At 33.5% G+C, this 14,111-nt stretch overlaps 1 protein-coding gene across 5 annotated transcripts in view; it reads left to right on the forward strand.

Moving 5' to 3' along the window:
- The window catches only part of LOC123716589 (protein dead ringer), a 102,382-nt gene that overhangs the window by 55,794 nt on the left and 32,477 nt on the right, over positions 1-14,111 (forward strand). For all 5 annotated transcript variants that reach the window (XM_045672403.1, XM_045672407.1, XM_045672404.1 and 2 more), the window contains exon 4: positions 11,979-12,051. In XM_045672403.1, coding sequence (XP_045528359.1) covers positions 11,979-12,051 — 73 coding nt within the window. The remainder of the gene's footprint in view (positions 1-11,978; positions 12,052-14,111) is intronic.

Genomic DNA, 14,111 nt, shown 5'->3' on the forward strand with positions numbered 1-14,111 from the left:
AGATTCGTTAGTAATTCATTAGTTAAGATATAGATTGATTTACATCACTCATAATTACTTGTTTACTTCAAACATTTTGTTAATTATAGTATAAATTAAATTAGGGAAATAAATATTAAATTTCTTTTCACTTATGTAAATACAATGTACTCGTATTGTAGGTAGGTTTCATCTTACAGTTTTTAATGAAGGTAGGTATTTTAGTGTAGGTAGTTTCCATCTACAAAATTATTACAAAAATAGTAGTTTAGTAAAAAGCACAACTGATAAAATTTGCTAACTAACCGATCGGAGAACGAAACATCTTTTGAATTTTTTATTTGTTTTGGTGATGAACCTCTCAATGTAAGCACTTCGGCATTTCACTAATATGTCAAAAATTAAGGTGGAAATTGAGTATGAGCCTGTTCTTCGTTCGTAGAATGTCTTTGATAAACAAACTTTTAGGGGGTAGGTAGAATTGTGAAGTTACTAATGATATTAAAGCAAAATATTTAAATTATAAGGTTTTAGGAGCTTTATGTTGAAGTTAATTATAGTTTTATTACGATTCGAATTAATAATGAGCCGGACGGATTAAAAAAATGGTCTCGATATAAATTTTGATGATTTATGGAGCGTTTTAATAGGTGTTTAATCTCTCTTGATTACCGTTTGAGCGTAAAATTATTAATGTGATATAGGGCTGTTGTCAATTGTCATTCTCGTTTTGAATTGGCCTACATTTTTTTTATTATTCGTTTCCCTAATATTGAAACCATTTTAGTTGGTTAGACCCTTTTTTATATGTTTATCATCTAGTCCTGGGTTTGTTAAAATATTTTGGCTTTGACATTATATTGTCGGGCCTGTAAGATTTACTTGGCCAAGGTCACATTGAGGCAGATCAGGTAAGAATAAAAATGTTTATTAAGCGGTTAAACGCATGGTCCGAGACTGTGCTGATCTCGTAAATGACACGAGATATCAAGTGAGATAAATACATATTTCAGCCAAAACTTGAATGTATTGACATTGGTCCAGGGTGGTCAGAGGGTTTTACGAGTTCACATTTTATAATTTTATTACTGGATAATGCGTGAAACGGATTTTATATCATCTAGTTATGATCGGATTACTTTTTTATCCGCGTTGATTTATCTGTCCGACACTTTGCTCAATAATTTATGACAGACCAATAAAATGCGACACAATAATGTGTTATTTATCCGGGATTATTTAAGTTTTATTATTTTTGTTTATGTGTTTATTAAGTATTGTACGCAGACAGGTTAAATTAAAATTTTAATAACGATGCAATTATTACCAATTGTTTAGAAAAATCTAACTACCAAAGTTTGTTGATCTGTGGATATCGATTTTGAATTTCGAACATATCTTTTTGAAGTCTGTCTTTAAAGAAATATAGTCTTTGAAATGACAATTGACAATTCTTCACGATCCACTATTCTGACAGTCCGAAAGTTGTCGGAAGCGAGGCAGGAATTTTGTATTAATCTTGTTTTGAGGTAAACTGCTGTCATAGTTAACAAAAAAATGTTACACAAAAGAACGAAACAAAGGAATGTGAAATTGAATAGGTACGAGTTAACTTCTAGGTATTTCAAACGTCAACTTTCAAATGATTCAGTAAATAAAAGCGTAGATCCCATGCTAAAGGTAATTGTTAGAATTGCAAAGAAATTAGCATGTCGCTTTAGTGTTTAGCCCTTAGCATAAGTGTGCGTGTACCATAGAGTACAGAAGGAAAGGTTTATACCATAGATTGAAAATATACGTTTATTTACGTAAGAAAGGGACAAATTTTTGAAGTAATTTACAAGAACCCGCGAAATAATTATTAATTTGATAACTGAAAAGCACAGATTAAATAGAAATACAGTAAAAGACATATGTCCTGTCAAAGTTTTCAATTCCACTATGTAAATCAATTTTTTGTGATAAAAAGCTTGTTTTTTAGTTTGACATTTGTTATAGGTTTTCGCACAATATAAGGATGTCATTCCAACCTTATTTTGCAATTTCTTAAGATCTGCGGTAAACGAAATCCATCCGCACAATTCAGATCTGAAGTGTTTTTTTTTTCGTTTCGGTCCGAAACTTCGGTATTCGTGATAGACCTGATTTAATCTGTAACGATCGAAAATATATTTTTAATGCAATTTAGAATTACATACGATGTATATTATCAGTAAATCTACCAAAACTTTTTCTTAATAAAATGAAAATTTATATGAAAATGACTACTGTCATATTTGTCGTGCAATGCACACACGCAAGCAAGGGCAACGACCGTTAACACCTGCAAATACATTCGCGCATGCATATGTGTGCGTTCATTAACAGTTTACGGGGAAATCTTTGTTAAGTGCACACTAGATATATAGGAATTTAACTGAATGCTTAAGGTTGTTCATGTTAAATTAGGAAACCTAATGAATACAGTTAAAGTTTTAATTAAATTTCTAATTCGTATTAAGAAGGTAAAATCTCTCCAATTAAATGCGTATTTTTAACCCCAATACCAATTAAATCGACGATAAACTAATTTCATTTATGTTATTTAAGCATTTTTATCACTTGACAAGATATTTTAGTTCGTACCTTCCATTGAATCCACACACATACACACACACACCATATTTATTTTTACGACTCCGTTTGTAATGTTTTCTTTTAGCACTTACATATTTTCTTCTATTGTACCTTATGACTTATGAGAGGCTGGCTGTCTGTCAGTCAGGTCTCCTGTTACAGAGGCCAGTCTCTCACATACACTTCCAAATGTTATCATCTTAATTTAATCATAATAACCTTGAATGTATATGTGAGAGAAGAAATACAGATTATTTATTATTATTAATCTTAAATATCATGGGTTTAACCCTACCACCATTCATAAAATACACTCCTCCGAGGAAATATTGAGAAAGTGCAATATTTGTATGAATGAGCGGCGAGCGCGACTCACATGCCCGTGTTAATGTCTTTGACATGCTGTGGCTGGTTCACGCTAAAGCAAAGTTTACACGATTGACAGTTTGTTGGTCTGTGGATATCGATTTTGAATTTCGAACATATCTTTTTGAAGTCTGTCTTTAAAGAAATATAGTCTTTGAAATGACATTTGACAACTTTAGCAATGTACTAAGCAATAGGTTTAAAATAGTCTTTAGTTAAACATAGATAACATTCACATTAAAACGATTTCTATAGACCTATTCGTGAAACGCAATTTATCGGTCAAGCTGACCTGAATGCGCGCAAATTTTCTTCATCTATTTCATTGAGTTTTCCAATTTTGAAAATCCTTTCAATATTGTGTGGAAGAAAATTTTATTGAGGAAAAGATGTGTCTCCTAAATTCGAAACTTTTATTTTAGACTTATAGAAATATAATACATTTAGCAATCCCGGGTATAACGCAGGATTTAAAAACTCGGAACACTAATTTAATACAGTTATTTATTTTAATTTTATAACAATACAATTAAAGGTACGCAAAACATGGTAAGGTAATTATGGACATGGACAAGTCATTATAAATTTCACACTACAAAAATGTAATTTGAGTAATCTCCGCGTTATAGGGCATTACTGTACTGGGTTTATTTATTTATTCAAGTTCTGCACATCATAATAAATAATGCTTAATCTACAGATGTTACAAGCTATCTATTCTTAATATTAAAATATTACACTTCCAGTTTTAGGTTTTAAACAAAAAAGCATACTGATAAAATAGTTTTTATTAATTAACTATACTATACACACGATATATGTGTAATATTGACCATAAATCGGTCTTTGTGCCGCTTTTCAGTAGAACAACGTCCCCTACTAAGTCGAATAACGAGCTCGTGGTATTATTCCGGTCAAATAATTGTGTAATCGACGAAAACAATCTGCTACTGGTTACGCGTAGACTTCATCTGTGTTTACTGGATTAGACATTTAACTCACGAAAAGAGTATGTGTTATACTTAGTCTTGTGTGTAGAAAGACAACTGACTGATTGAAAAATGTCATTTGAAAAAAAGGCTGTGTCATAATTTAACACCTATTTGTGACAGTTAATGTTGAGACGGTATATTTTTGAACGATGATTAATACGTTTTCTATGAACATCCGTATTGGTATAAAGTGACCCCAGAGCTGGTTCCTTCCTCGCTCAACGAATAACTATCGCTATACAATACGACGTAATGCTGCCATGAAAGGTATACTGGCACAGGGAACATTTTTTTGTTAATTTTCTATTTGTTAATAATTATTATTACTATGTAGGTCAAGAATATTGTAAAATCTGTATTGGTATAATAAATTTTCTTATTCTATATATGTATATATTATATAAATAGTATGTTTCAGTCATATCTAGTAAGTATATGATATATTGAGTAGACAGTGTTATGCGATTACCCACCCTTCTTTGATCTCCAATTAGATGAACATTTCGGTTTCGTGATCAACCCAGGGGGATGATTGTGGAACGCGTGTCACACCCCTGTGTTTGGATTGCGTTCGAAATTTAAATTGAGTACCTACTTGTTGGCACTGCCTACTCGTTTTCGCACAGAGTAGCGTAATTTTACCTATACATATTTATTGTTGACGTATTATATGTGTTCATATAGTTGTTTAGATATATATTATATACATTATTAAATATACCGAGCAGTGTGGGCCTGGTTTTGTTACCGTTTCATATAATAATAAATATTATAATAACATGTAATGCATGTATAGCGTATGTTATACAGTTTTTGTTCCAATTACAAGACGAAGGCCTAATGTCTCGTACGGTCGTATTAATGAAGTTACCATAAACAACGCCTGAGAATCTATCAATCAGAAAGCGTTGGTCAAATGAATAGTAATGTGAGTGCAAACAGTGAGAGAAGTGAGGGCACTTAGCACTCGAAGGCTCTATCAGAAACCGCTCGTTCGTTAATTTTGTATAGATCTTAATTTTTAGTAGATACTGTTTAAATAATTTTATATAGTTAAAAATAAAATGTACGTAGATTTTTAATTATAGGAAATTTGCGATCTCTTCCAGGCAAATATAAATATAAATTAAAATGCAGCGGCTATGACGGTCTAGTGGCTTCAGTGTGCGACTCTTATCCTTGAGATCGTAGGTTCGAGCCCGGCTGTGCTGAAATGGACCTGTCTTTGTGCTCATTTAACAATCGCTCGTAAGGTGAAGGAAAACATTGTCAGTAAACCGGTCTTAGACTAAAAAAGTTAATGGCGTGTGTCAAGCACAAGAGGCTGATCACCTACTTGCCTATTAGATTGACAATGATGAAACAGATACAAAAATCTGAGTCCCAGATCTAAAAAAGGTTGTGTAGCGCCACTGGTTTTTTTTTATCAATGAAAGGTATATTTTTGTTAGTTTTCTGTAATAATTCTTAAAATATCTTTTCTTCTTTATACAATCCTATGATGCAACCTAGATACATTGGATCTACAAGAGAATTTCGGCTTTTCTTGCTTTCACAATTAACCTTTGTGTTTATCTGTGTCAGTCGAGACAAATAAATGGAAAAGTCGCGTAAAACTATGAGATTCTTAATTTATGTAAGCGAGTCGCTCCTTACCACTTAAATTTCGACACTGCTATCAATTGAGGCTTTGTTTCTCGGCCAACGCCCTGTATTAACTCATTTGAAGCACACAATACTAGCGGAAGAGATCGCAATTGTTACCTACTTACGATTTTATAGTCTCTTGTTCGAGAACAAAATTAGCGTAAAAATTGCCAGCCATTTGTATTGCAAAAATTCATAACTATATAAATAAGAATGCATACGATCTGGCAATATTCTTTATATGACGGAGATGATAGAGAAGACGACAACAAAGAATCTAATAGAAGTTATGTTACACAACCAAAATTCCATTATGCCATTTACATACCCTTACAAAGCATTTACATTAGATACTATAACTTTTTTATGTAAGGGGAGGCAACCCTGATGTTAAGTGATACCACTGCCCATGGACACTGACATTGCCAGAGGCCTCGCGAGTGCGTGGCCTTTTAAGAATAAGTATCCTGTTCTTGAAGTCGAATTGTGTTAGAAATACTTCAGTGGGCAACTGGTTCCAAATAGTGGTGGAGCATGGCAAAAACTGTCTTAAGAAACGCTCATTTATGGAACGACGGATTTCGAGGTAATACGAATGGTATTTTGTATTCTCTTATGTATTCTGCCTTTGCGTCCGATGCAACTCAGCTGCAGGTATTAGAACAAAAAAAAATACTTGTTATAATGTTGAAGTAAGATGTTTGAGGTCGTAAATATTGTTTCATATAAAAAACTATATTGCTAACTTTGATTGTAATGAAAGAATAACATTATTTATGATATCGGTGGAAAGAAAAAAAAAGCATTCTGTTAGAAAAATAGTTCGGAGCTTTAAAAGCATCGCGTCTATAACTTAGGCCGCATAACGTATTTGTTTACCTCATTACATCTCTAGTTAAAACTCACAACTGTAGCAATGCACCTGTCCATCAGTTCGACACACGCACTAAATTACTGAGTACTTTTTCAACTAATCACAATTGTTTTTTTTATATCGTTTCAAGAATTGCTCCTTTAGTGGCTGTTTAGATAATTCTCCCGATAAATTATTTAATATGAAAAGCAATAGTGCGGTGGAATCGGTTTTTACCAGAAATATCTGCATCGAAAACATGCATCAAACGATGGCCTAGCTGTATTTGATGACATCCTTCACCCTACAATTAATAATGATAATAAAATACTTTATTCATTAAATCTTTCGATCGCATACATTTTAACTATATTTTTTTAGAACACTATGTCACACTCTAAATATGACGGCTCCTTGGTTTGGGTTACCATTCTATTACTGTCGTTGGGTCAATTAAGATGACACTGATTGTGTAGATAATATTGTATTGCGTATGGCAAGAATAAGACGTAATTTATGTTCAAAGAAATCTATTTTCCGTAATAATTTTTTAATGATCTTCGCAATAGCTATGTTTACCCTACTTTTAATATCCTATGAACATACAGCCTTATCTTATCTGTGTGCAATTGAAACATTAATAGTCATCGAACATGGCTACTGTTCGTCATTACGAGATATAGGTCACTTTATCATGCAAAACACGACTACTTTTTACGTAGTAAAACGTATGATCTACAAAGTTATTAATTTACAGTTCATTACGGGAAATTTTACATTTATTTATTAAAGTACACCACAATATACAATGCAATCTTAAATACATGGCAATTACGGTAACCATAAATGTTACAAAAAATATACTTGTAAACAGCGGATTTGGTATCAGTTAGGCACTTAACTAAATTCTGGCAGAATGACCAGCGCTGTGGAACACGTCTGCTCCACAGCGTAATGCTGAGACAGGGCCAGTTACTACCACAACGCACACACATCACACATTTAAAATCTACCTTATTCTTTTTTATTCCATAATTTTTTGTTATTTTTCATTTTTGTTTATTATTTTGTGTTTCGTTAGTAATAAATGTTAGATCTGTTTGTAACAATGCTTTTTTTTAAATTGATCAGCCCACTACCGAATATATCAATCAAGCTCTGGATAAGTGCTGTTCATTTTGTTATATTCACAAAGAATTCGAGAGGTGCCTGAACTCCTAGGTTGGTTTTTACAGACGTATTTTGGAAGATACTATTGATTTTGAACCTGGGCAATGAATAATACCATGTTTCTGTAAGAGGAACGCTAATAACTGTTCTGTATTTGACTAGACAGTCGCTGATGGTACACGGGTGTCTATGAGAAAATCCTGAACTAATACAATACATATACTGTTTAATGAAAAGGCTTAAAGTTGTCTTTCATAAAACACTTTAACGGCATATGTTGTTCCGAACGTGCTCAAATAAATCTCAACTCTTTCATAGCAATACCAATGAGTGTAAATCCACGCATTTCCATAATCGCTGTCTTACTTATCTAGTAAGTTCTCTTTATTTATACTCTTATATTACAGTTTTGAATTATTGCAAGCTATTTGAGAATGTCTTGCGGCTGCGGCCACTCTGTACCTTGCGAACTGATTCGTTTGTCTTATGTTGTATGGTTATTCGATGCCAGTATTGTCATAACCACATTGGTTGTAAATAATGTAATGGTGTATGAGCTCGGAGTATTATATTTTTAAAAGCTTTCTTAAAAGATTAAAAGATTTAATCGAACTGCCGCTCGCTTAGTAAGCTGGATACTGTTAGGTTTCATTAGTTTGAATCAGGATTATTACGAAAAGCGGTGGTTTTACATTTCTTTCACTGCGCTCCTTAGTGTTAGGCATAGGAGGCTGATCATCATCATGATCAAGACCAAAAAAAATTGTATCGCCACTGATTTAAAAAAAATATATTAGTCAATATATAAATACATAAATTTTATTTGCGTAATGAAGGCTGTACGTCCAATAAAGGGATCATCGTAAATTGATCTCTCTGAATACAATGGTCTATCAAAGTTCGCTAAACGTTTTCAATAATAATACACCTTGTGCCATTTAGGTATTCAATGTTAGCAGAATAATTTATAGAATAAAGTCGTTTCATTGAAACAAGTGTTAGGTCAGTTACATTGGAGTATTTTAAAATATTAATATCACTTAATAATGGCTTAATTAATTCCGTGCTCACGAATGTAATACATAATAATAATAAAAGCCTTTTTCTTCCTATCCTCATACCCTTGCCTCCCTAAGTAGTGTCGATCGGAACCCCTTCACGGGTAAATGCCTCCTCGAGCTTTTCCAAATACCTTTCTCCATTCGGTTCCTACTAACGCTTCGATTTCTTCTTTCCACTTTTTATGGTGCGTCCATTATTTAAAAAAGTAGCTTTTTAATCGTTTAATGTGTTGAAAATATTTTAGATTGTAGATAATAGATGTTTCCTCTGCAGAACAAAAAAGTCGTCTCATTGCGTATCGTAAAGTTAGATTTAAATTAAAAATAACACGGTTCGCAATCAAGTTATCTATGACCGAGTCCTCGCATCAACGGATAACGTTGATTTATATTCAGCAATGAATAAACCAAATAAAAGTATCCAAGCTTTGTAAGACCCAATTGCAAATTTTCGCACGCCATGAAAGCCTTCATTAGTACAAACATTAGTCGGAAAGAGGAAGTATCAAATGGAGTTTTCTTGTCCGTTCCACGGCCCAGTTTCTTAAGTGCTTATATGTAATTGTTCAATGCAAATAGTGTTTGATCGGAGCGCTGTTGACATTAAGGTCCGCGGACCGGATGAACGAATTTGTTTAACCGATTCTATGACGCGTGCCGAGATTTGATACGATATTTACTTAGATTGACAATTTGCACTTTCTTTACACGCAAACGTTTTCACAATTTTTTAGGTTGTTGAATCATCGGCCCGTTAGTAATAAAATAATGAACTTCAACAACCAATATGAAAACCTTGACTTGTTTAACATATATATGCTTAAAAGGAGTATCAAGAATATCCGTAGCTCATACTTGCAACATGAGCACACCTTCAAATCGAACATTACTACCTACTATAATATATACTATTCAATAATTTTTATTTATTCTTTCGTAAATATTTGAACCCTTCCATATATTCCATGTTTCGTATAATTGTTTTTAGTTGTATATAATGTATGTTAGTTGTAAATACGGAATGGATAAATAAACTTGACCGTGTAATGCACACTATGATTTCGAAAACAAATTAAAGCCGTTGATATTTCTTAATTGGAACGTTTCTTTTTTCTGAGCTATGCGGCGCTAATCGAAAACGTTCGAGTGATTAATCGCGAGGGGCGTCGAGTCGACAGTGATCGCCAAGATTGATGTTAACTCTTGCAGCTATTATGAGATCTGGCTTAGCTCATTATTGACACTTTGCCTTACGATCGAATCGAACGTACTAAATGCAAATCATATTTCAACGCGTACTAAAATCAACATTTTAACACCATTTTATAAAAATTGCTACTTCTAGATGTAACGAACGTTAGTGACTCTGTAAGCGGCGAGGTTTCTACGAGTTTCACCTTTGTTCTTTAAAAACCCCGTTTGGACTTCTGGAGAGTGCACAGTTGCTGAACAGCATTAACTAACAAATAGATAAAAATCTCAATACGTCGAAGTTCCCATAAGATACGTTGTTACATTATGCATTCCAATTATAACAAAACAGACATGGAGCTATAAAGATTTCAACGGCCACTCGATGTGAAAAGTTTGCGGACAAATTGTTGTATGAAATGAGAGGAATATTATCATAACAGGCTCTGTATTGTCGCCCACCGAGCCGTCACCATTTGAATCACAAAACGGTGTTAAGCCGCGTAATCTCCATTGTGATGCGCCAATTAGAGACTCTCCCCTTCCGCTTGAATAAATAAATAAATATTGTGACACATTTCGAACAATTAATAATAATAAAGTCACGCATGACTAAGTGCCGAAGATTTCATTTTTATTCTCCAACTTATGACCGGACCACTGGTTATAAGGTCTATTGTTATCTAAACTATTTTTTTTTGCTCCCAAACATCAGACGATCAGATACTTTTGAATATATGTTACGGAAAGATGTATATGTCAACTTAAGAAGGCGCAGTGTTAGCCAATCGAGCAATCGAGTAGCCCGCAATATATCAGCACTCAACTCACTCTTTGTGTTGAAGAAGTCTACTCCTCTTACATTTACAACGTCCTTACAAGGCAATCGTATGTTTTATACTGTTTTCAATTTAATCTCTGAAACGCAATTCTATTCGAGTATAAAATAAATCTTAAAATTAAAACAAAATTTTCATCGAAAGTCCAAATGACATTTTTAATGGCTTTGTAAATTAGAATATGGAGGTCGTCAATGTCCCCCACCTCTCGATGCAGCGTTTTATCTCTGAAATTGTCGTGTACATTTAAATTGCCAAGTGCATTTAAGTGGCGGATATCGGAGTAATTACCGCCAATGATATGATCCCGCTGCGCACTGTCATTTACTTACGTTTCTGCATCTGCGGGCCTAATTGTACCACCTTCATTATTTCTAATGTGAATTTTCTTCGAAGATATTATCTTGATAGCTGCTTTTCCTGAAATAACAGTGTTCGTTTTGGTTGGCAAGTTCTTCTGAATTTTTATATTATCAAACATGTTTTTAACCAGTACGTACATTAAAGTCGTATGTTGTGTAATATATGATTGAAAAAGAGAATAGAGAGTATTCACTCAATTTTACTTAATTAATATGATTTTTTTTACTTAGCCCACCGTTTTAGTAGCTACAAACCAACATATGAAACATTTTGCTATGATAGAGATTCGATTTTATGGCATGAAAACGTAAACTTTTCCATTAAAACCTACCTCAGAGTTCAATAATTCCGCCAGGAATCGTTGTGTAACCGTTAACTTAGTTTCCTTCATGGTATCTGCACTCGTCATGTCCCGGACATGCGGGCCCACGTGTTTACGAATATTAATAACATCATTATCGATAGCTCGAACTTTAACCTTGCGAGTGATAAATTCTTTGTTTGCATAACGGAAAATTGAAGATTTCCCACACAAAGGCGACTAAAAAGCATACTTCCCAAAATTGTATGCGTATTAACATATGACCTATGGCCATTCTATTGACATTCCTTTGTTCATAATAATAATAGCGCAATACGAGTATAGAAGAGAAGAATGAATGAAGTTATATTATTAATAATAATATACTCTTAGTCTACGTTAATTATTGTTATTACCGATTCTGCAGTATGGTCCATACTTTTTATCTTTGGATAAAATCTACTCTTGAACTTTCCCCCTGAAGTTATGTTATTAGAACGAAGCGAACCTTGCCTATAAAGATATATGACAAAATCTTCAGTACCATAAACCAATATTGTGGAATAATTTAATTCTTAATTGTACTTTTCTTTGTTACAGCTTTATGAGATCAGCGATGATCCGCAGAGGAAGGAGTTCCTAGACGACCTGTTCTCCTTCATGCAAAAAAGAGGTATTTCAAACATTATTTTATATGTAATTCGATTAATTTAAGCTCATTATACTATTTTAACTAAAACTCTTTTGTCTTCATGTCAAATCATTATTTAGTTGTAAGGTAAGAGTGTCAACTTCTGTGAATACATTTTAAGAGCTCCAAAAATTACATTTACAAAACTTAATGAACACTCAAGAGTTAATATTTTATTAATCATTGCTCTCTTTATGAGGCTTATCTGATTAAAGTCGTTTATTGATTAATTTTCAACGATTGATATTCCTTGTAATATATCATCCCTAAGTACCCACCACCGTCGAACCAGTTTAAGAAGAGCCATTTCTTTGTATTCCCTGATATTAATGGAGGTTTTAAATACATTGGTAGATCTGTATAAACTGTTTTATATTGTAAAGATCGGTGATAAGATCGTGAGTGATTGACTGTCTGTCTCGCCATAATTAGCTGCGAGAAATCTAGTATCAATGCTGTGTATGGATATTTAATAGACTTACCTATAGAAATGAAAATTTCTAAATAGCCTATCATTTTTAAAGCACTTTATTGACTCATACTGGAAGATCATTTAAACGCCGGTAACGCATTTGCGAGTCCTCTGGTATTGAGAGTGTCCCGCGATGGCGGTTCATCAGGTTAGCACCCTGCCCGATGGCCCACTGTTCTATAAAGAAAAGAGATATTGTCATACGTTTGCTACAAAGTTTATTCTGAGGAGTTGTTTGGGTTAATCCCTTATGCTTCCTTTCAACATAGTATGAGTCATATACTTCCAAAATTTCATCAGCATCACCTCCGTTTGCGCACTAGCGAACTGTGGAATCAACTCACGGTGGGAGTCGTAACTCTCACCTATAATTGTTTAGAGAAAGAGTATAATCCTCCCGCCGGCAACGCAGCCACTATAATTGGTAGTCTACTTGACTGCTCTTTTTGGGTCCCTTAGGCTTGTTTGCCCCACTTGTAAAAAAATGATTCAATTCCGGACTTTATAACCGTATTCAGAGTTAGTCATTTCATTCAGTGAACTGTGCCACTCTGCCAGTTACTTTTCATTTAAGTTTGATTTAATTGAGTTAAAGTTTAGTGCTTCTATTTATAATTATAATTACTAGAAGATGTGTAGAATTTTCTAGAAATTAATTGCAATATAAAAGATATGGCGTATAATGGTAACATATGAGTGTGAGAAATCGCATAGTAGTATTAATGTTTCCAAAGATATCATAATAGAAATAATTAAGCGAAAGATCTCTTCAGGCGATGATGGTGCGCGGGCGCGTGATTGATAACTATCGATGTCTCGTTCTCTCATTTCGCGCACGTCGTCCGTCTCGCTCTCACATTTATTGATATTGAGAAATTTAACATTTATATTACGTCTTGTTAGGTATCATTGTATGATTCTTCCCACGTTACCATGTTCTGGTACAGTTGTTAAATGAAAAGTTTTTAACAAACTCGAATTTAACAATAAAAGGTTTAGGGTTCAGATTCCTGTATCTGTTTCATGATCATTGTGAATCTAATAGGCAAGTAGGTGAGCTTTCTGTGGCTGAAACGTCTTTTTATGTCTGAGGCAAGGTGGTTTCTTCACGATGTTTTCCTTCACCGTTCCAGTGAATCGAACCTACAAGCTTACCGCCCAACCCTGCTCTATTTTAATTAAAATTAATTAGTAATTTAATGAATTTATCAAATTTTCATCAGAACTACACCGCGTAAATAAGCTTTATACCACCATTTAACAGCTTTTACTTAATTGAAAATATTTATTACAACAATAAGAACTTAACAAATATCCTTTTACTCTAACTAGGGTGACTTAAATTTGATTAGCACCAATTAAATTGTTAATCAAAACATGGAGGGAACAAAGAGATTTTCAGGTCAAGTCCTACTTTAATATATGAATAATAAAACATAAATAAATAACAATTAGAGGATAACAAGTGGTATGTCGATTGTAATAGTGTTCTTGAATATATCTCAGTTGTTGATCAAAACGGGTCTCGTTCGGAATAAATTGTTATTCAATTTATCACTTCGTTGCCAAT

The sequence above is a fragment of the Pieris brassicae genome, chromosome 11 (assembly GCF_905147105.1).
Source record: "Pieris brassicae chromosome 11, ilPieBrab1.1, whole genome shotgun sequence".
Classification (NCBI taxonomy): Eukaryota; Metazoa; Arthropoda; class Insecta; order Lepidoptera; family Pieridae; genus Pieris; species Pieris brassicae.